This window comes from Mesocricetus auratus, unplaced genomic scaffold (genome assembly GCF_017639785.1).
Source record: "Mesocricetus auratus isolate SY011 unplaced genomic scaffold, BCM_Maur_2.0 Super-Scaffold_100046, whole genome shotgun sequence".
Taxonomy (NCBI): Eukaryota; Metazoa; Chordata; class Mammalia; order Rodentia; family Cricetidae; genus Mesocricetus; species Mesocricetus auratus.
The window spans coordinates 1964686-1987453 of record NW_024429223.1 but is presented as its reverse complement, the minus strand read 5'-3'; the positions used below and the strand labels follow the sequence as shown (position 1 = coordinate 1987453).

At 51.4% G+C, this 22768-nt stretch overlaps 1 protein-coding gene and 1 non-coding gene across 4 annotated transcripts; both read left to right on the top strand.

Annotated features, from left to right (window-relative positions):
• The first annotated feature begins 2527 nt into the window (after nt 1-2527).
• Nucleotides 2528-21286, top strand: Cd22 (CD22 molecule). Of its 3 annotated transcripts, none has more exons than XM_040735514.1 (14): nt 2528-2575; nt 8700-8757; nt 8954-9334; nt 11124-11414; nt 14144-14401; nt 14546-14809; nt 16242-16499; nt 16738-17004; nt 17092-17355; nt 18520-18616; nt 18702-18777; nt 19230-19348; nt 19766-19850; nt 20583-21286. In XM_040735514.1, exons 2-14 carry the CDS (start codon nt 8721-8723, stop codon nt 20712-20714), a joined length of 2529 nt encoding a protein of 842 aa, XP_040591448.1. In that variant the 5' UTR covers nt 2528-2575; nt 8700-8720; the 3' UTR covers nt 20715-21286. The 3 variants fall into 3 exon arrangements, with proteins under 3 accessions (XP_040591448.1, XP_040591450.1, XP_040591449.1); XM_040735515.1 differs by lacking the exon at nt 2528-2575 and adding an exon at nt 2691-2812; XM_040735516.1 differs by lacking the exons at nt 14144-14401; nt 14546-14809 and having other exon boundaries at nt 2534-2575.
• On the top strand, nt 5571-5698 carry LOC121136019. The gene has a single exon (XR_005873148.1). It is a non-coding gene; the product is annotated as a small nucleolar RNA SNORA40 (small nucleolar RNA).
• Nucleotides 21287-22768: the final 1482 nt, after the last annotated feature.

Here is a 22768-nt window from a genome sequence, read left to right as displayed (position 1 = left end):
TATCATTCCTTGGAGCTCAGGCTTTCTTCCTTCCTTCCTTCCTTCCTTCCTTCCTTCCTTCCTTCCTTCCTTCCTTCCTTTTTCCCTCTTTGGTTTTTCAAGACAGGGTTTCCCTGTATAGCCCTGGCTGTCCTAGAACTCACTCTGTAGACCAGGCTGGCCTCAAACTCAGAGATCCTCCTGTCTTTGCCTCTGAGTGCTGGGATTAAAGACGTGCACCACCACTGCCTGGCCAGGGCTCAGGGTTTCTAACTGGCATGAGCCTTCTCTCTGCTCCCCTCAGCCTTCCTGTGCTTTTATTTATTTTTACAAGGTCTGGGAAATAGGGAAAAGGATGGTCAGTCTTCCACATCATCCATGTTGGAATCTATGGATTCAGCCAAACATCCATCAAAAAATGTTATTTAGTCCCAGGACTCAGGAGGCAGAGGCCAGCCTGGTCTACAGAGTGAGACCCTGTCTCAGAAAATATGGTTAGAGTCTAGCTTGGATGGGGAGGGACACATGAGGCTCCACCCCTCCTGAAGATTTCCTGGTTGTGAATTAAAAGTGTGCACCACCACACCCAGCTCGTTATTTCCTCCTTTTCAAGTACAGTTCTGGTCAGGAATCAAATCCAGGTATTCACCATTGATTTGGGGAGTTTTTCCACCTTGGTTATGTCCCTGCTGTGTTACTACTTTTGAGGGAGACAGTACTGGGGGTTAAAAGTAGGTCCTCATACATGCTAGAGAAGTGCTCTACCACTGAGCCACACCCCAGCCCCTCGCTGGGGGATTCTAGGCAGGGGCTCTACCACTGAGCCACACCCAAGCCTCTCAGTGGGGGTTCTAAGCAGGTAGAAGACTCTACTTTTCTCCCACACTCCTAAGGCTCCCATTTTTTAATTTCATTAAATTGGTGAGGCTGCTCTTGAAATTACTCTGTAACCCAGGCTGACCTTGAACTTTTGATTTTCCTGTTTCAACTTCCTGAGTAGTTTGGAAGATAGTCCTGCTGTTGCCCCCATCACCCCGAGTCACTATCTTCTGCGGTTCTTCTTAATCCTTTCTGATTCTGTCTGTGTGGCTTGCTACCCTCAGGCCACTCCTAACGCCTATGACACGTATCATCAGACAGCTTGAGAAGGTCCCCAGTAAAGCCTCCTGTTGAGGAGAGGGCATGAGGGCTTCAGGTCTGTACAGATAACCCTGGAGAAACCAGGAATGTTGATCACGCAGGGATCTCCTCTGCTTTTCACTCAGAAAACTAGTAGCGGGCGTCACTAATAACCTGCTGATCTTTGCTAGCCATAGAGTCAGACCTCACCCGAATCCCCAGAATGTTTATCCAGACTCTCCCTCCCTAGCTCCTAGGTAATAGATCCATCCCATCGATAGGGGAGGCATCACATGCACTTTGTATCCTGCTGACCTCTATGCTGCCTCAGTCGGAAACCGCACCAGATCCTAGACCCGCAAGCTATGGAACACATCTTCACTGGCGAATGTGCAAAGAGTTTATTGACCCTTTGCGGCTTGTTTTCTGGTCACAAGGCTTGCAGGGACACCACCCTCGCCACCAACGGCAACTGTTGTGTTCATCTTCTCCCAACCGGCCATGACCTTGAAGTCTTTGTGTGTGTGTGTGTGTGTGTGTGTGTGTGTAACACATTCCCTGTGCTTGGAAAGCTGAAATCAGCTCTCCCTCCGATGTTCCCCACTCCCTGTAGGATTTGTACCCCTGTGGCAGCTGCTGGAGAAGAAGGAGGGAGGATACAAGTGACTGGGATTCAGCCTCAAGACTCCCATTTATGGGGGGTAAAGGTGGTTGTGGGCAGGGTTAGCAATGGAGGCTTCGCTCCTGGAATTTGACTGGTCTACAGAGCAGGTTTTAGGACAGCCAGGGCTGTTGCACAGAGAAACCCTGCCTCCAAAACCCCCAAATAAATAAATATCAAGCAGAAAGGACTCCCATACAGTAACCTTTCCTTTTCCAGAGCTCTGGTTCTTCCCCAGTCTAGGGCCAGTTCCCCCGTTCCTGCCTTTGATGGAACTGCTAGCAACAAGGTTGTGTCACCAAACTAAAGCCACCTTTGTTTTGTTTTTGTTTTTTGTGTTTTTTATGAGACAGGGTTTCTCTGTATTGTTTTGGAGGCTGTCGGACCAGCCCGGCCTCAAACTCACAGAGATCCGCCTGCCTCTGCCTCCTGAGTGCTGGGATTAAAGGCGGGTGCCACTACTGCCCGGCAACTAAAGCCACCTTTTAAGAAGACCCCTTCCTTCCCAGCCAGCTGGGAGCAATCATGAGGGAGGGTTTCCCAGAGGGAGACACGGGCAAACCTTGGTGACTCATCAGACACGGATCCCACAAGCCAAGACGTGACTGCGGAGTCAAACGTCCCTTCCAGTTTGACTTTAATCCCGAGTTCTCCACAGGGCCTCTTCCCCCGACTCCACGGTTCACCCTATCTGCTGGTCTCAGAGCCACAGAGAGGAAGGGGGTGTGGCCAAGCTTCTGAGACTCCACTCACTTTGACTCTCAGAGGCTGCTAGGGACCCTGAAGAGCAAACACGCCACACGCACAAGGAGACAGGTAAACACCATTTTGACCTTTTCTCTTGTTCTCAACAAGGAAATATGGAGCAGTTTCTGGGTGCTGACCACAAGGACCTGCTGTTTGCTTCTGTCTAACTTGCAATAGGCATAGACAGAAGCCTGCCTTCCAACACCCCCTTTGCCAGGTTTTCTGGGTTCTCCGAGGTGGAAGAAGCTGTTGGATGCCCAGGAGAGAACGGTGGGGCCGGGAAGCCAACCCCAAGGCTCTCAGCAGGTCTGAACTGAGTGCATCTTAGGTCTGGATAGTGAGGCCCTGTTTGTTCTAAGTTTCTGGATTTAGTAACTGTTGCCGCCCTGCCCCCTCATCCATCCATCCCAGGCCCAGGGCCCTGCTCCTTATGCTACGGTGAATCCCATGGGCATGCAGCTTTGCTCTGGAATTGCCCCCTTCCAGCCAAGCCTCGCTGAGGATGCAGAGGTGCTGCCAGAGAGGTACACTGGTCCAGCCCCCCGGGGATGATTGCGGCCACAACCCTTGTAGTGACCCGCAGGGCGCGTCCCTAAGTACAGCAATCCTTAGGCTTGTGATGGAAGAAGTAAAACAGACTCGCGGCCTGGGAAGTAAGGGGGAACGGCCCGTCTACTCCATGTCTAGGGACATGCGTCGCACGCGCAGCTTGTGGCCCTTGTGGGAAGGGGGAAGCCTTCTGCTGAACTCCGCTTTTCCCAAGCGGCTTTGGAGGGTATCACTGTGAGACCCGCTCCCCGCACCTGGAACGCTGCACTGCGAGCAGTTCAGCCTCTGGCACCTCGCCTCTTACACAGAGTGGGGGCCAGGCCAACCCCCACACTGGGGACAGAAGCCAGGCCGTCTGCTTTCCCTATACCTGCTCCCGGTCCCCACCTGTGTCCTGCAGCCTGGGAGGGGACTCGCTGGAGAGAGTTGCTGATGCTCTGTTAGGTAGAGGACATGTGGACAGGGTAGGGTGGGAGGAAGGGACGAGGTTCTGCGCCGACACCGGAGACACACTAGGTCGGCACATCCTGCGAGGTCCCTGGGGGCTGACGCAGGTCACAGCCTCACGAATAGAGTTAAATTTAACTCTATGTAAAGTGTAGGATGGTGGTGATGTAGGGGAAGCTCATTGCAAAGGAAGAGAGAGAGAGAGAGAGAGAGAGAGAGAGAGAGAGAGAGAGAGAGAGAGAGAGAGAGAGAGAGAGAGCACGTACTGGGGTAACAGTTGTAAATCCGTGGCCCCTGAATACACAATTAAGTTCTGTCAGGCCAGCACTCCATATTTCTGTTGTTTAGTTTCCTTGAGACAGGGTCTGGCTTGGGAGGCCAGACTAGTATCAAACTTGTATTCTTAGGTCCGCACTCCAAAGTGTTGGATTTTAGGTGTACGCCACCATGGCTGGTCCTACGTATTGTTTATAAAACAAAACATTTCTCATGATAATCTGTCTTCTTCCTTATGGTAAAACAGTGGATGATCAGTCAACGGGAGGTTCCTGTTCCCGCCTGGCAAAAACTGGCCCATGCTCTTAAAAATGAACACCTTTCCCTGTTTTCCATCAGCACCTGGGGCTCTGGAGGGGGTCCTTTAGACTATTCTCTGTTTTTAAAGTTTTTTTTTAAACTCCCTCAAAGTGTTTTCCTGGTGTTATACTTCACTATGGGATGAGTCCTAGTTTTTGATATAGTACTAGTGGTTAAACCTAAGAACTGTGCCTTCTAGGCAGGGGCTCTACCACTGAGCCACACCCCCATCCCCTCACTGGGGGATTCTAGGCAGGGGCTCTACCACTAAGTCACACCCCCATCCCCTCACTGGGGGATTCTAGGCAGGGGCTCTACCACTAAGTCACACCCCCAGCCCCTCACTGGGGGATTCTAGGCAGGGGCTCTACCACTAAGTCACACCCCCAGCCCCTCACTGAGGGATTCTAGGCAGGTGCTCTCCAAATGAGTCTGGCCTGCAGTCTTTTAGTTCCAAACAAACACACAGAGGCTTGTATTAATTATAAACTGTTTGGCTAATGGGTCAGGCTTGTTGTTGACTAGCTCTCTCTTTATTATTAAGCCTTCTATTAATCAGTGTATCTCCACATGCTCTTGACTTAGCGGTAACACCTGGACCTTTTGCTTCCTTGGCAACTACGTGGCACCTCCTTGACTCTGCCTACTATCTTTCTCTATCCCTGTTTGGAAGTCCTGCCTGGCTAGATCCTGTCTGTCTATTGGCCAAAACAGCTGTATTCATCAACTAATAAGAGAAACTATTTCACAACATACAGAAGGACATCCCCCATTATCTCTTCTTTTCTGTCTAAATAAAAAGGAAGGTTTTAACTTTTTTATTAAGATTTATTCATTTATTATGTATACAGTGTTCTGTCTACATGTATGCTTCCACACCAGCAGAGGGCGCCAGATCTCATTACAGATGGTTGTGAGCCACCATGTAGGTGCTGGGAATTGAACTCAGGACCTCCGGGAGAGAAGCTGAGCCATCTCTCTGCTCCAGAGGGTTTTAACTTTAACATAGTAAAATTATGCGTAACAAAACAGTTATCAAACAAGAACTACAGTAAGCAATATTTAGTTCGTTAAATTAGTAAAATTTAAAGAAAATATTCAAGTGGGTGTGGTTAGCGGTTCGGTAAACTGCCCTTTTATTACCTCATCTGTATGTATCTCTAATAAGTCACATGGTTTATGGCGGAGCACTGTTTCCTCCTACAGACTTATTTATTATGAATACAACAGCCTGCCTCCATGTCTGCCTGCAGGCCAGAAGAGGGCACCAGATCTCATTACAGATGGCTGTGAGCCACCATGTGGTTGCTGGGAATTGAACTCAGGACCTCTGGAGGAGCAGCCAGTGTTCTCAACCTCTGAGCCATCTCTCCAGCCCCCTATCCTGTCTTTGTGAGCCTAAAGTTTTATATGTAACTTATCCTTTATCATAACTAAGGAAAATCTTAACCATAACTATCCTTCTTCAACTCTATCAAAGACCCCAGAAGGTAGCACTTGTATATGTTTTTGTTCAGCTGGTGGACAAAGGCAGGTTACACAGGTGCAAAAATAAATCCTCTTTTGCAACCCAGAACTCATTGCTCAGTATGAGTTTTGATACATACAACAAGAAATGTAAGATAGCAAACAAAGCAAAAACGCCCCATGTCTTGGACTGGTGTTTGCGGGGCTTCGATCGGGACCAGTGGGGGAGTGTGGATGAGAGAAGGCTAGCTATCAGCATTAAAGAAAAGACAGAGACATCAGATCATAGCAGGAGGGCAGCGTCAGTTAATACTGAATGTGCCCAGTTTATTCCCCCATCATGTTAAGTAACCAACCAAAGATGGGGACAATGGCAGAAGACTTCTATGTCATGTATGAAGGGCAGACAGCAATTACTTCCCTTAATCCTAAAGATACTCTTGTGTACATATTCCCTCATGTATCACCTAGCCTTCAGGACAAGTGTAAACTCACCTGGGCCTGGGTCTATTGTCGTTTAGATAGGAGCCATTCATCACCAAGGCCTGCACATCCTGCAGCCATTTAGCTAATATCTTAAAGACAATAGGAGTCGAGGCTCTCTGAACCTGTGGTAGAAAGGAATAGATTTCCAATATATGGGCCCCCAACAGCCCCAGAAGGATGTAATATATAAACTCTAGAATTGACAGAGACATCTTGCTGCCTGGACAGTCACCCAAAGTTCCTCTGTAATGTTGGGGCATCTGGCTGTAGTGGTCTGTGAGGCTGCATGGTCTCAGCTGTCTCGGATGTTGGATCACCTGGGCCACTGCTTCAGGGGGTCTTGTTTGATCAAACCATATTAGCCTGGAAGGAATCCACAGCTTTTTTAATCTTCTATGGAAACAAAAGCAGAATCTCTTTTCCAAAGCAAAATGTCCTTAGAGTTAAATTTTGAAGTCAAGGCACTTTCAAAATATACAAATTGTATTAACCCAGCAGCATTGACAATCAAATGTCTGTTAGCAGCTGCTGCTTCCTCAGCAGTCAAACAATTCAAAGGCAACACAATAGCATCCAATGTTCAAACTCTGCGTATTTTCCATCTTTACGTGACTTTTTAAAAAAATTACTGTATTTCTTTTTTTTCTTTTGTTTTGTTTTTTTGTTTTTTTGAGACAGGCGCGTCCTGAGTGTGCCGCCAACACTCAGTTTATTTCTTTCATTTTTATTTATTTTTATTTTCTTGTTGTTTTTGAGACAGGGTTTCTCTGTTTATCTTTGGTTGTCCTGGAACTCACTCTGTAGAGTAGGCTGGCCTTGAAATCATAGAGATCTGCCTGTCTCTGTCTCTGGAGTGATGGGATTAAAGGCGTGTGCCACCACAGCCAGCTACTCTATTTCTTTTTAAGGGACTTTATCCTTTTTATTTTCTCTCCCAAGCTTACGTGTATTTTTAAACATACTGTAAACCCATTAGAGGTTTTTCTTAATCTGAATCCGTCTTTACTGTATGTCTCTATCTTTTTCTGACCATGAGTCTTTAATCTGCTAAACAGCATGGCTCCCTTTGTCCCATTCCTAGGCTTCTGAGAGAGTCTAGCTTCATGGAGAAGGTATTGGCGGGAGCCATATTTATGGAGGATTCTAGGCAGGGGCTCTGCCACTGAGCCACACCCCCAGCCCCTTACTGGGGGATTCTGGGCAGGGGCTCTGCCACTGAGCCACACCCCCAGCCCCTTACTGGGGGATTCTAGGCAGGGGCTCTGCCACTGAGCCATACCCCAGCCCCTCACTGGGTCATTCTAGGCAGGTGTCTACTGCTGAACCATACCCTCACTGCCCCACTGGGAAATTCCTCTATCACAGAGATACACCCCAGCTCTCTTTTTACTTTTTGTTTTGAGACAAGGTCTTATTAAGTTGACTAGACTCTGCTTGAATGTGCTTTGTTATCAAGCTGAACTAGAACTTGCAATTATTTAGCCCCATCCTCTGGAACAGCTGGAATTCCAGGCCTAAGTCACTAGGCTCAAATTTTGTTTAATGTGATTTTTTTCCACTGAAGTCTGTCTGTCTCCTATGTAAAATCTTGCACCAGAAGCCTGGGGAGATCCTTGTTACCAGGCATTGAAGGCATACAACAGTCTGGCACCACAGAGCCTGCGAGCAGGGTAAGGCGTTTTAGAAGGTATAAAAGTCAGCAAGATGGCTCAGTGGGCAGATGTGCTTGCTGTGCAAGCATGACCATATGAGTCGGGTTCCTGGGACCCGCTTAAAGGTGGAGGTAAAGAATCAACTCCACAAAATTCTCTACAAAGTTGTCCTCTGGTCTCCACCCATGCACTGTCGCATACACATGTCCCCTACATCACACACACACACACACACACACACACACACACACACACACAAATAATGTAAAATAAAAACTTAAAAATAAATAGATGGGGCTGGAGAGATGGCTCAGAGGTTAAGAGCACTGGCTGCTCTTCCAGAGGTTGTGAGTTCAATTCCCAGCAACCACATGGTGGCTCACAACCATCTATGAGATCCGGTGTGTATGGCAGAACATTGTATGCATAATAAATCAATAAATCTTTAAAATAAAATAAAATAAATAGATAGATAGAAGAGAGGCAGAGAAAAAAGAAAGGGAAGGTCTCTGCTTGAAGACATGTAGTGTACCCAGAAAAGACTCTATGGGCACCCTAACATCTCTATCATATGTAACCAGATATGCACCGCCCCCCCACCCCACCCCCCAACTCAGGGCCAGAAAAAACGGATCAGAGTTCAGAAGACAGAACAAGCAAAAGTAGCCAGATGCCGGGCGTTGATGGCGCACGCCTTTAATCCCAGCACTCGGGAGGCAGAGGCAGGCGGAGCTCTGTGAGTTCGAGACCAGCCTGGTCTACAAAGCGAGTTCCAGGAAAGCCTCCAAAACAATACAGAGAAACCCTGCCTCAAAAAACCAAACCAAAACAACAACAACAAAAAAGTAGCCAGATGGCCCAAAGGCAGATTCTTTTCGTTGTTGACACAGGGCCTCTGAATATAGCCCAGGATAGCCTCAGACTTGTAGCAATCCTCCTGCCTCAACTTCCAGGATGCTGGGGTTATGGCCACACACCGGCACACCCATCTTACAGATTAAGTCTTCTCTCCTTAGGTCCCACTGAAACGTGACACCATGAATGTCCACTGCCCGTTGCTCCTCCTGACTCTAGGTAAGGCCCAGGCTGGCACCTGGGTTTGGAGATGTCATCGGGTAATATAGAGAGGGGGTGGATCTGGGGGATGAAGGGGAAGGCAGCGTGCACACACAGATGTGCCCCGACCGCTGTGTGCGCCCCCCCGTCTCCTACTCCCTATGAAAGTTCTCACCTCTCAGTGATGATTTCTGACCAGTGTTGTGGTCTCTAGGACAAGTGGCTTTGTTTGACCCAGCATTGAAATGGGCTGTTGACCACCCCCCAACCCTCTTCGCCTGGGAGGGAGCCTGCATCTGGATTCCTTGCAAGTTCAGAATGCCAACTTACCAAGCCAGACTGCAAGAGGTCTTCCTGTATCACAATTACGACTTTGACAATGATACCAAGAAATTCAAGGGGAGTGTCCTCTATAATAACACCAGGATCGAGTCTTCTCCTTCTGAATATGGAAGGGTGACGTTCATGGGAAACAGAAGAGATAACTGTACCCTGAAAATCCACCCGATACACACCAGTGACAGTGGGAAGCTGGGGTTGAGGATGGTATCAGGTGGCGACAAGTGGATGGAGCCCATTTACCTCAACATCTCCGGTAAGGAAAGCAGCGCCCGTTCCAGCAGAGGCCAAAGGGGAGGTGGAGTTCTGAGCTGCCCTGGGGTACCCATGGCTGAGGCGCCTGTTTAACATATCACAGTGGAAATGCCCCCCAAGCTCTCCCGGCATCCCTCAGTCCCTACCCTCGGCTGCCTTCCCCCAGCCCCGCCCAGAGGCTCTCCCCTATACAACCGCCATTTTGGTCACCCACCCTTTTTATCTTTTGCCGTCTTGACTGCTGCGCCTGGTTCCCCTCTCTCCCCTCTCTCTTCCCCTCCACCTCTCAAGAGGCTCAATGGCTCAGGGTCATGTCACTCTGGGCTCTCCCAGATGTCCCTTCCTCTGGCCATGCTCTCCCTTTTATCTGCAATAAACCTTCTCCACTGTACCCAGGAGCAGCCAAGCCAAGCCCGTTCCTCTTTCTTTCTTTCTTTCTTTCTTTCTTTCTTTCTTTCTTTCTTTCTTTCTTTCTTTCTTCCTTCCTTCCTTCCTTCCTTCCTTCCTTCCTTTTTTTCCCACTCAAAAAGGAGATTTTTTTTCCTTTTTTTTTTTCCCCCAAGACAAGGTTTCCCCATGGCTTTGGAGGCTGTCCTGGAACTCACCCTGTAGACCAGGCTGGTCTCGAACTCACAGAGATCCGCCTGCCTCTGCCTCCCGAGTGCTGGGATTAAAGGCGTGCGCCACCAACACCCGACTTCAAATAGAGATATTGATAGCACTGAGGCCAACTTCAGTGCAAGCATTTGTCTTACCTCAGACATTTTCCCCTCAGGTCTGTTGTCCAGGCCGTCAGTCAGGTTTTTATTATCTATTTATTTATTTATTTACATTTTCCTCTCATGTCTGTTGTCCAGGCTATCAGTCAGGTTTTATTTTTTATTTTTATTTATTTATTTATTTTAGATCTTTCCAAAGAAGACAGAGGTTTGGATTTTCAAATCTCTTTTAGCCTAGATGACCAGAACACAGGGCTCAGTCGCGGCCCATCACCACAGCCGGGGCCTCTGCCCTGGACAGTGTCATCAGTTCATACTGGCGCTATCAAGGCTGTGCATCTTGACGTCTGTGGGGTCATCCAGCCCGGTGGAGATCTGAAACCTGGGCCTCAGGATCACCCCACTAAAGAGAGGTCTGCTTGACTGACTCCAATCCATCGAGGCTGCCAAACAAACACAAGCATGTCAATGCTTAGCAAGACACGCATAACTAAACCAAGGAAATGCGCCCTGGGTGACCCTGGGGCCTTTAGAAAGTAAATGAAAGGAGGAAGTGAAAAGCAAAGTAAATGTAAAATGCCATTTCCCCGGGCTGGAGGGATGGCTCAGAGGCCAAGTGCACCGGCTGCTCTTCCAGAGGTCCTGAGTTCAATTCCCAGCAACCACATGGTGGCTCACAACCATCTGTAATGAGATCTGGCGCCCTCTTCTGGCGTGCAGGCAGAACACTGTATACATAATAAATAAATAAATCTTTAAAAAATACAATTTCCCAGCATGTTAGTGTCCCTGAGGCCTTCCACAGAGAAGCTGAGCCTAACAGGATTCAGCTGTTAGAAATCCTTGCAATGGATTGCTCTGGGGTCACATGGGACAGGATGCCTGATGCCAGCTCCCAGGACTCCTCTCTCTCTCTCTCTCTCTCTCTCTCTCTCTCTCTCTCTCCCCCCAGAGACACCCTTCCAAATCCAGGCATCCTAAAGTGTCCAGGCATTCCTCCAGAGGTGGAAGGCTAGTCCGCACCCCACCCCCAGCTCCCAGGACTCCTCCCCCCTCTCTCTTTTTCCCCAGAGACACCCTTCCCACCTTACATCAAGGTGCCATCAGAAATCCGGGCATCCCAAAGTGTCACTCTGACCTGTGAGCTGAAGTTCGCCTGCTTCGGGTACCCCATTCACTTGGAGTGGTCCCTGAAAGAGCCGGAGGCCACCTCCTTCTCCACCATCACCGTTAACAAGATCTGCACAGAGAGCACACTCACCTTCCAACCGGAGTGGACGGACCACGGAAAGAACGTGACATGCCGAGTCCTGCACGACACCAAAGTGCTCTCCGAGAGCACAGTGTGTCTGGATGTTAAACGTGAGTCTCTGTGGGGGGAGGACACCACCTTGTCATCCTCCTCCTAAACCCTGGTGAGCCCCACCAAGGGCAAGAGGAGTCTGTGTCCATAGAGGGTTCAGCTGTCAGTCACCCGTTACTGGGTGTGGCACAGGCTCTCCCACTGTCTCCTCTGTCTGTCCTGACTCTCAAGACACAGATTCATGTTAGCCTTTGCCTTGACCTGAAAAATAAAGCCGGCTAGCTGAGTGGGGAGATACGGGCCTGGAAATAGGTATTCAGGAAGCATGGAGATATAGGCCTGGAAATGGGTATCCAGGAAGCCAAGGCAGGGGGATCTTGAGTTCGAGGACAGCCTGGGCTACACAGTGAGACACCATCTTGAAAACCTAAGGGCCGGAGTTGTATCCCATTAGTACAGGGCTTGCCTACGTGTGAGATGCTGGGTCAACCTCCAGGAACCCATCAATCAATTTGCAAGCCACAGCATATCCTGAGGATCATTTGGTTAGGGTTCTCTGTCCTCCATACAAGAAAGTTTGCACATCATTATCTTATGCCTCATTCGTTCATTCATTCGTTCATTCATTCATTCTGTCACTCATGTACTCAATGAATATTTACTGTGGAAACTGGCGTGGTGGTACACACTTTTAAATCTAGCCCTCATGAGGCAGAGGTAGGTGGAGCTCTGTGAGTTTGAGGCCAGCCTGGTCTACATAGTGAGCTCTAGGGTATAGTTATACCTTAACAAACAACAACAAACCCTGTGAACTGATTAGGTGCCGGATTCCATCTTGGAGGCCAGCTTAGGCGGAGAACACAGCACTGAGCCAGGTTTTGCCTGTGTGGAGTGAGTGTTGCAATGGAGTAGACACATAAGAAACAGATTAGCTAGGTGGGCATGGGTGGCACACTCCTTTAATCGCAGCACCCGGGAGGCAGATCCAGGTGGATCTCTGTGAGTTCAAGGTCAGCCTGGTCTACAAAGCTAAGCAGAGAAACCCTGACTCGAAAAATCAACACCCCCCCATCCAAAAAGAAAGAAGCAAACAAACAAATTAACTAAGAAAAATAGAGCAGAATTGCCAAGAATATTACTACATAATCCACTATTTAAAAATTTTAAACTTTTATTGTTATGTGTATGGGTGTTCTGCCTGGACGTATGTCTGTACATCACTTGTATGCATGGTGTCCATGGAGGCCAGCAGGAGAAGTTGAACCCTCTGGAACCAGAGTTACGGGCTGTTTTGAACATCCATGTGGGTACTGGGAATTGAACCTGAGTCCTCTGGAAGAACAGCCCATGGTCTTAACTAATGGGCTATCTCTCCAACCCCCATAATACTTTTTTTTTTCCCGAGACAGGGTTTCTCTGTGACTTTGGAGCCTGTCCTGGCACTTGCTCTGTAGACCAGGCTGGTCTCGAACTCACAGAGATCCACCTGCCTCTGCCTCCCAAGTGCTGGGATTAAAGGTGTGCGCCACCAACGCTCAGCATACTTTCTTTTCTTTTTTTGGGTACTGGAGATGGTCTGGTGGTTAGGAGCGTCTACTGCTCTTGCAGAGGATCTGAGTTCAGTTCCCAGCACCCACATCAGGCAGCTGACAACTGCTTAGAACTCCAGCTCCTCAGGATCTGAGGCCTCTAGCCTTTCCGACACCAACATACACAATTAAAAGAAAACGAATCATTTAAAAAAAAGTACTTGCCTTACAAGAATGAGGACTTGAGTTTGAATCCTAGAACTCACACTTAAAAAGTTGAGTGTAAGCCGGGTGTGGTGGCCGCACACCTTTAATCTCAGCCCTGGGGAGGCAGAGGCAGATGGGTTTCTGAGTCCAAGGCCAGTCTGGTCTACAGAGTCCCAGGATGGCCAGGGTTACGTAGAGAAACCTTGCTTGGAGGAAGAAGAGGAAGAGGAAGAGTTAGAGGAAGAAGAGGAAGAAAAACAAAACAAAACAAAGTTGAGTGTTCAGGCAATGTGTCTGATGTCTCAGCACTGGGGATGCAGAGCCAAGTGGATCCTTGGGACATCCTGGCCAACCAGACTAGTCTCACTGATGAACTCCAGGCCAGTGGGAGACCCTGTCTCAAAACACGGGAAGTCAAGATGCGGGCAGTTCCTGAAGCGCAAGACCCAAGGCTGTCCTCTGACCTCCATGTCCACATGCGAGCACAAAAATACCTCAAAAAAGAAAAAAGAAAAAAAAAGCAGGGTGATGGATGGAGACTTCTGTGAAGAAGGTGAAGACCTTGGCTGACGTGACACAGGGACTAGGACAGGCAAAGAAGAGTCTAAGGAACAAGTGGGATTCTCAGAACAAGCTGCAAGGTGCTGAGGGGCAAGCATAGCATACCCACCGCAGTGTCGGAGGATGGGCGAGCATAACGTACCCACTGCAGTGTCCAAGGATGGGCAAGCATAGCGTACCCACCGCAGTGTCCGGGGACCAGAGAGAACAATGTGCCAGGCCCCTCCTGAGCTAAGAGGAAGCAGGACACCGGGTCTCCTGGAGCCCAGGGGACAGCTTGGGAGTCAGTCTCTGACAACGCTAGGAATGCTGTGGGGAGCTGGTGCAGACCACGTGGTAGGGGAGGAAGGGGGAACAGAGGGACAGTGAGGGACTGTGGCCGTCACCTCAGTGGACAGAGGAGCCACGGATGGGCAACCTGCTGCTGTCCGCATGAGAACGGGCACCGAGAATCCCCTGTCCCCTCTCCCCCTGCTCCTCTGTTCCCACAGACACCCCGCAGCTCAAGATGGAGGTCAGTCCCAGAGAAGTGATGAAGGGAGACTCTGTGACCATGACGTGCCAGGTTGTCAGCAGCAACCCCAAATACGGGACAGTGTCCTGGTTCAAGGATGGGCACCGCCTGCAGGAAAAGACCCTCACCCTGACCCTGCACGATGCCACCAAGGACATGACCGGGAAATACCGCTGCAGGGTTTCCAATGACTTGGGTCCGGGACAGTCGGAGGAAGTGGCCCTCACGGTGCTGTGTGAGTTGCCTTGAAGCTGGCAAGGGGGGTGGGGAGTTAGCAGGACCCTTAAGGGATGATAAACAGAGGCTCCCGCGCCTGCCCGCCCCGGGGGTTTTCAGGGCTCTGCTCACCTGCCCCCGTGACCTCTGTGGCTTCTTTCAGTCGCCCCGGAACCCTCCAAGGTTCACATCTACCACCCGCCCGCTGAAGAGGGACAGCCAATCGAGATGATTTGTGAGTCAGCGGCCAGCCCGAGAGCAACAAACTATACCTGGTACCACAACAGAGAGGTGGTGGCCGGAGAGATACAAGAGAAGCTCAGGATCCCCAAAGTCTCCCTGAGGCATGCTGGCACTTACTCTTGCTTGGCAGAGAACCGCCTGGGTCGTGGACAGATGGACGAGGAAGCTGAGCTGGACGTCCAGTGTGAGCGGCCACCTGACCTCTGGTTCCAGGAGGAGAGAGGGAAATGGGGAAGGAAGGAAAATAGGGTGTGGGGGTGGGAAAGATAACCAGGGACATGCAGACCAGAGCCTTGGCCTGTGTAGTTATTGAGTAGATGTTCGTTGGATGGATGGATGGATGGATGGATGGATGGATGGATGGATGGATGGATGTCACCAGCCTGGTGGCCCAGATCTGTCACCCCAGCTCCTGGGGGAAGCTGAGGCAAGGGTCACAAGTGTGAGGTCTGCCTGGGCTCCAGAGTGTGTTCAAGGTCAGCCTAGGCCACTTAGCAAGACTGTCTCAAAAGTAGAAAGAGGACCTAGGATGCCATTCATTGACAGGATACTTCCCTACAACATACCAGGAAGGTCCGGACTGGCAGGGTGGATCAGCAACCAAACACTAGAATGAATCTCCCAGTGAGGGGCTGGGGGTGTGGTTCAGTGGTAGAGCCCCTGCCTGGAATCCCCCAGTGAGGGGCTGGGGCGTGGCTCAGTGGTAGAGCCCCTGCCTGGAATCCCCCAGTGAGGGGCTGGGGTGTGGTTCAGTGGTGGAGCCCCTGCCTAGAATCCCCCAGTGAGGGGCTGGGGCGTGGCTCAGCGAGTGGAGTGCTTAGCACTGGGGTCAATCCCCAGCACTGCATAAAAGAAACGAATGTGGCACGTAAGACAGGAAGGCAGGAGCATCATAAATTCAAGGTCATCTTAGCTCCATAGCAAGTTCAAGGCCAACCTGAGCTATGTGAGACCCTGCCTACTATTTGGGCTTCACGGGGACAGGAAGGCACAGCATCCGCAGCAGCAGGTGAGGCCCTGAAGAAGTCCTGAAGTGTCGAGCTAGCCCGCCATTGTTTGGCATTTCTTAGCACAGCACAGTTTCTCCCAGGACAAGGGACTCGACTGTTGGACACCGAGGGGCTTGCGTACAGATGGGGCATCCACACCCTGAACATCTAGACAGGGAGGCGTGTTGTTTGTGGCACACCACCGGCTGGGAGGGTTCCGGACGGTGGGTGTTCTTGGTGCCCCATTCCGCAGACGGGTAGATGGAGGCTTGCAGCCCACACAGTCACACAGTTCTAAGCAGCGGAAGAGGCTTCATTCGGGGGCGGCGTGCAAAGGCTTGAATGAAAACCAGTCTGGCAGCTGGTTCAGGGTGGTGGTGCAGAGTCCAGACATCTCGGCTACACCGGAGGCTAAGGAGGGGGTGATCACAAGTTCAGGGCTGGCCTGCGGAGATGAGCAAGACCCCGACTCAAAAATAAAAAGGTTAAGAAAAATGGGGGGGGGCTAGAGATGTGGCCCAGTGGCAGAGCTCTCGCCTAGCTGTACGAGGCCACGGATTTGCTCTCTGCTACTGCAAAGGGGGACAAGAGTGACCATGCTTTCCCACCCCTCTGCTCTACTCTAAGATGCCCCCAAGATGGTGACCACGGTGGTTCAAAGCTCCACACCCATTCGGGAAGGGGACAGCGTGACCCTGGCCTGCAGGTACAACTCCAGCAATCCTGAAGTCACCTCCTACCAGTGGGACCCTGCGGGTCCTGGGAATCAGATGGCGCCCGGGGTGCTGAGGATGGAGAAAGTGACGTGGGACTCCAGGCCCATCCGCTGCGCTGCCTGTAACCACCGGTGTTCGTGGGCCTCCCCGGTCAGCCTGGATGTCCACTGTGAGTGACAGGGAAAGGCGTGCCCATGAGGGGGACCGCCCTGAAATGTGGCGAGGGGAGGGTGAGCGGATGGGAGCCCGGACCCGGGCCGCCATGGCCGAGGAGCCAGGAGGTCCTGACCCATGAAACAGGAACCCCTAAAAGGGATAGGGAGCCCTAATCAAGGGCATAGGGCATTTCGGGGAGACATCAGGAAGGTCAGAGAGTCAAATCCTCATCCGAGACCGTGGCCCTGCAGATGCCCCCAAAGCCGTGAGGGTCCTGCAGGTGAACCCCAGGTCATCCGAGATCCGTGCTGGCCAGAGCGTTCTCCTCCAGTGCGGCTTCTCCCGGAGCCACCCTGCAGAGGTCCACTTCTTCTGGAAGAAGAATGGGAGTTTTGTGCAGGAAGGGAGGGACCTGAGCTTCAGCTCCGTCTCCCCAGAAGATTCGGGAAGTTATAGCTGCATGGTCAGCAACTCCATTGGAGAAACCCTGTCGGAGACCTGGGACCTCCGAGTGCTGTGTGAGTGGCTGGAGCGGGGGTGGAGGGGTGGGAGGGGCTAGGTGTGAAGACCTGGAACCCTGGCCTGACTCGGTTTCCCCGTGGCAGATGCTCCTCGGAGGTTGCGCGTGTCTATTAGCCCTGGGGACAGCGTAATGGAAGGGAAGAAGGCTACCTTGTCCTGCGAGAGTGATGCCAACCCTCCCGTCACTCAGTACGCCTGGCTTGACTCTAGTGGCCAAGACCTCCACTTCTCGGGCCCCAGGCTGAGACTAGAACCCCTGAAGGTCCAGCACACCGGCTCGTACCGCTGCCGAGGGATCAACATGCTAGGCACGGGCGAGTCGCCGCCCAGCACCCTCACTGTCTTCTGTGAGTCCCCTTCCTCCCTTGGGTCCTGCCTCTGTCCTGGTGACTGCGGCTCCTTTCCCATGTACCCTCAGCCTGGGTGCCCCCCCCCCCCCCCCGGGACCGAAGTCACCCTGTCCTGCCCCACAGGCCCGTCTTCTCCTGAACCCTGCCTTCCAGAACCTCCTTGTCTCTCAGTCGCCTCCCTTCTCTCCTCCCCGCTATGTGTGTATCTCCCCCTTGATGAATAAGATCCTTATTTATCTTTTGATAGTTTAGCGTTTTAAACGAGGTAACACAGTGCAAGGTTGCCAGGCGTTGGTGGCGCACGCCTTTAATCCAGCACTAGGGAGGCAGAGGCAGGCGGATCTCTGTGAGTTCGAGACCAGCCTGGTCTACAGAGTGAGTTCCAGGACAGCCTCCAAAGCCACAGAGAAACCCTGTCTCGGAAAAAAAAAATACAGTGCAAGGTTTTAAAAAACGGTTTCAAGCACAAAAAAGAAGTTGAATACAGGTGCTTTAGAGACTGAAGTGGGGATATCCCCAGAACACCAGGGCAGCCTGGGCTACATAGAAATACTACCTCAGAACAAAACAGCGCTGTCTCCCTCCCGCAGCAAACCCACCCATGCTCTTTTTGTTTGTTTGATAGGGAGTCTTCCTGGGCAGCTCAGGTTGGTCTTGAACTCCAGGCAATCCCCCTGCTCAAGCCTCTTGAGTGTTGGGACTACAGGGATGAATCACCATGCCCACATTGTCCCTGACTCTTGCAAATGACCATAGCCCATCGCATCTCTCCAGCACGCTCTTCAAGGTGGAGGAGCGCCTAGCCATTGCTGGGTGCATGCTTGCAAAGACAAGTATTGTGTGGAGTTGGGTCTGCCTGGGCGCACTTTAAGTTCTGGCTGTCTGACCAAACTGCTCTCAGGGTCCCAAGGATCACACACAGGCTTTGTTTGTGACCTGTCCACGAACTAACTCTTGCTGGGGACAAAGAGCTGGCCCTTCTCTCCTACCGGGTGTGAGGAGGCAGGGGCCACTTCTCGATCTTTCTCTGCATCACTCCACCGTTTGCGGAGGAGCTCGGCAGGTCAGAAAGACCAGGCTTTGCGTAGGGAGAAGGACGGGACTCTCTACCCGTCGCCATCTCTACACGGCAGAGCGAACCATTATCTCCTTCCTCACCAGACAGCCCAGAGACCATCGGCAAGCGGGCTGCATTGGGACTAGGGTTCTGCCTGGCTATCTGCATCCTGGCTATCTGGGGCATGAAATTCCAGAAAAAGTGAGCTGTCCCCTGACCTGGCCCCTCCCCACAGCCCTCAGCCTGATGGGCCATCCCCACCTACCCTCAAACTCTTGATCCTCAGGTGGAAACGTAATCAGAGCCAGCAGGGGTTTCAGGAAAATTCCAGTGGCCAGAGCTTTTTCGTAAGGAATAAAAAGGTAAGACGGAGCCCAGTGATGGTGGTGGCAGCAGCGGCGCACGCCTTTAATCCCAGCACTAGGGAGGCAGAGGCGGGTGGAGCTCTGTGAGTTCAAGACCAGCCTGGTCTACAGAGCGAGTTCCAGGACAGCCAAGACCACACAGAGAAACCCAGTCTCAAAAAAAAAAGGGGGGAAGAAGGTGAACCCAGAGTAGCCCTTGAAGACAAGAGGTAAGAAGAGGGCATGAATACTCTGAGGATTCACGGGCATCTGCAGTCTCAGTGATCGAGAAGATAAGTCAGGAGAATGGCAAACTTGAGGCCAGCTTGGGTTACCCATTGTAAGATCCTGTTGGAAAAAGCAAAATAAAACAAACAAACAAACCATAAACCTCCAGGGAGTTGTTGGGGCCAAAGGCCAGGAGAAAGGAATGTTCAGGGGAGTCACCGCTGCAACTTTGCCCCTCCCAGGTTCGAAGGACCCCGCTGTCAGAAGACCCCCAGCCCCAGGGCTGCCACAACCCCATGATGGATGACAGCGTCAGCTATGCCATCTTGCGCTTTCCAGAGACTGACGCGCCCAGAGCCGGGTACGGAGCGTGCTGGCATTTGGTACCTGTGGCTCAGGAGGGGTGTGGGTGGAAAACCCCATGCCCCTCCTGTTCTCTTGGGGCCAGGCAGGCCCATTACATCATCCTTGCTACCTGACACCTTCCGATGGGGGGGCCCTTCTCTTTAGCTCAGAAGCGGGTTTCCCAAGCCAGGCCGTGTCTGTCACAGGTTGAGCACATTGTGAGGTGTACCGGCTGTTTGCATTACCCGATGCTGTGGTGCTGAGCTCACAAGAGAGAAGGTGTTTTCCCTAAGTGGCTGAAGTCGGGGCGCTGATGGGGAAAGCCCACATAGAGACCTCTCCTCTTCTCTCTCTCTCTCTCTCTCTCTCTCTCTCTCTCTCTCTCTCTCTCTCTCTCTCTCTCTCTCTCTCTCTCTGTCCCTCTCTCTCTCAGTGATGCAGGGTCCTCAGGCACTCCGGGTCCTCCTCCGAACAACGACGACACGGTCACTTACTCAGTGATACAGAAGCGTCACATGGTAAGCGGGCAGAGCTACAGGAAGCTGGGGGACCTGGGGCCCCGACTGAGAGCCCCCCCACAGGACACACTTGCCAGACAGTGAAGGTGGGGAGGGTGACGGTCCCAAGTCCCTTCTCCGCTGCTGTAATCGAATACCCATGGTGGTTCATTAAGGGAAGAGATGTGTTTTGGCTTATGGTTGGTTCTGGAAATCCAAGACAACATTCACGGCCGGGGAAGGGGGGGCTATGTCAGAGAGAACCCAACTTCTTAAAAAAATAAAATAAAATAGCCGGGCGTTGGTGGCACACGCCTTTAATCCCAGCACTCAGGAGGCAGAGGCAGGCGGATCTCTGTGAGTTCGAGACCAGCCTGGACTACCAAGCGAGTTCCAGGACAGCCTCCAAAGCCACAGAGAAACCCTGCCTCGAAAAACCTAAATAAATAAATAAATAAAATAAAATAAATGATATCTGCATTGTTATCTATTAATCCATCAATCGAACCACCTCTTGCAGATCCCACAATCCATGCATTCCTGACACTCAGAACTCGGGGGACACGTTCAGACCACAGCAGTTGTTCAGGCAGAGACCTGGGGTGGGCGCCAAGGTGTCTAAGGGGCAGAGCATAGCCATGTGTAGACAAGATGACCCCGTTTGGTCATTCGGGCCCCAGGCAGTGGGGGGACTAAGAGGATGGGTGGAGGTTGGCCACCGTGAGGCCTGGCTTACTGTCACATGCTTCGCAGGGCGACTATGAGAACGTGACTCCAAGCTGCCCTGAGGACGACAGCATCCACTATTCGGAGCTGGTTCAGTTTGGGGCCGGGAAGCGGCCTGAGGCGAAGGAAGACGTGGAATATGTGACCCTCAAGCACTGATGTTGGAAGCAGCTGCAGTGGAAGGTTCTGGAAACCGAGGAAGACCTGTAACTTTGGCCAGTGCGGTTCAGCTGCTGAGTCACTGTGACTTCTAAGGCACACACATGGGTGTGCACGCCCGTCCAATCATTTAAAGACCTGTGTCTGGCCAGAGACAGTCTTCCCTGTACTGATAGCTGTTACCCCACACGGTACGGCGCCCCCTTCTCCAAGCCCAGCCATCTGCCACCACCCGCCTCGTGCTGAGCCTCAGTTCAGCTGGATGTGTTCCTGCTGGGATCGGCTGGGACCGTCACTGTCATTTCTTCTTCTCTGTCCCCGTGATGCTCCGCCCCTCACTCACTGATCTTATTACCCTGTGTCTGGCCCTGGAAAGAAATCCCCGGGAAGGGCAGGACTTAGGAAGCCAGAGCTGCTGTTCCCAGCTGGCTTTTCTCCTTCAAATACACCTACCAGTAAGTCAGGCCTTCCCTCAGGGGTCTTGGGAACTTAGCAGGTAGGACAGCATGGGCCTGTGCATAATCCACCAAATGCTTCATAATAAAGATGGCACACATGCCACCTGGACTCTTTCCCTTTGGTGACTGGTGTAATTATACTGGAAACCTGGAGAGGGAGTGGCTTGTTGGAGCTTGGAGGGAGGGAAAGAGACTCAGGGTAATCTCATGATCAGATCAGTAGATGGGGGTACCACTGTCATGTAGTGCTGGTATTGAACTTAGGGCTTCAAGCAGTGTTGGTGTTAAACTTAGAACCATGTCCTCAGCCCCTCACTGGGGGATTCTAGGCAGGGGCTCTACCACTGAGCCACACCCCAGCCCCTCACTGGGGGATTCTAGGCGGGGGCTCTACCACTGAGCCACATTCCCAGCCCCTCACTGGGGGATTCTAGGCAGGGGCTCTACCACTGAGCCTGGCCCCCAGCTCCTCACTGGGGGATTCTAGTAGTTTGAGTACTCAGTCGTGCTTCTAGCCTCTGATTTATTTTGAAACAGTATTTGAACTCACTCTGTAGCTCAGGCAGGCTTTGAACTTACAGTCCTCCTGCCTGAGCCTCCCAAGTAGCTGCCTGCACCACCAGGTTCTGTTACTCGTGTTGCTGGGAAAACATACTGACCTTGCATCTGGGCAAGTATTAGCTTGCATCTTGATTTTTTTTTTTTACATCCCAATCTCAGTTTCCCCTCCCTCCTCTTCTCCCAGTCCCTTACCCCCCACCTCCCCTCTGGCTCCCTCACCTACCCCTCACATTTTTCTCTCTATGAAAGGGCAAGGCTCCCAGAGATATCAACCAAACATGGCGTATGAAGCTGCAGTAAGACTAGGCACCTCCCCTCAGATCAAGGCTAGACAGTGCAACCCAATATGAGGAAAAGGCTCCCAAAAGCAGGTAACGGAGTCGGAGACAGCCCCCGTCCCCATGGCTGTGAGTCCCACGGTATCTTGATTCTTAACTAGCTGAGTGCTCTTCAAAGTTTTCCAATGTAACTGAGCCTCAGTTTCTCCAAGATGGAGATGTCTGTCATTCTCTGCTACATATGTGGCTCAAGGAGGTGAAGGTCAGTCTCAATTCAACAGAGTAGCATTTAGAAGCCAAGGCTAGCCCTGGTCTACAGGGTGAGTTCTAGGACAGCCAAGGCTACACAGAGAAACCCTGTCTCAAAAAAACAAACAGACAAACAAACGAAAAAGAAGACGAAGAAGCCAAGTGAAGCCGGGCATTGGTGGCGCACGCCTTTAATCCCAGCACTCGGGAGGCAGAGGCGGGCAGGTCTCCATGAGTTCAAGGCCAGCCTGGTCTACAGAGGGAGAGTTCCAGGACAGCCAGGGCTACACAGAGAAACCCCTGCCTCAAACAAAAAGCCAAGTGCAGAAGGCAAAACTCCCAAATCCTCAACTCCAAATTCCATCTTTACATTTCGTGAAGAGTAGTATAAGGAGGGGGAAAAAAGTTAGGTGTTGTGGTCCAATCCCGTAATACCAGAACTGGGAAGACAGACAGGGAGATAGGAGGCCAGCCTGGGATACATAATGAGATGCAGGCTCAAAGACGA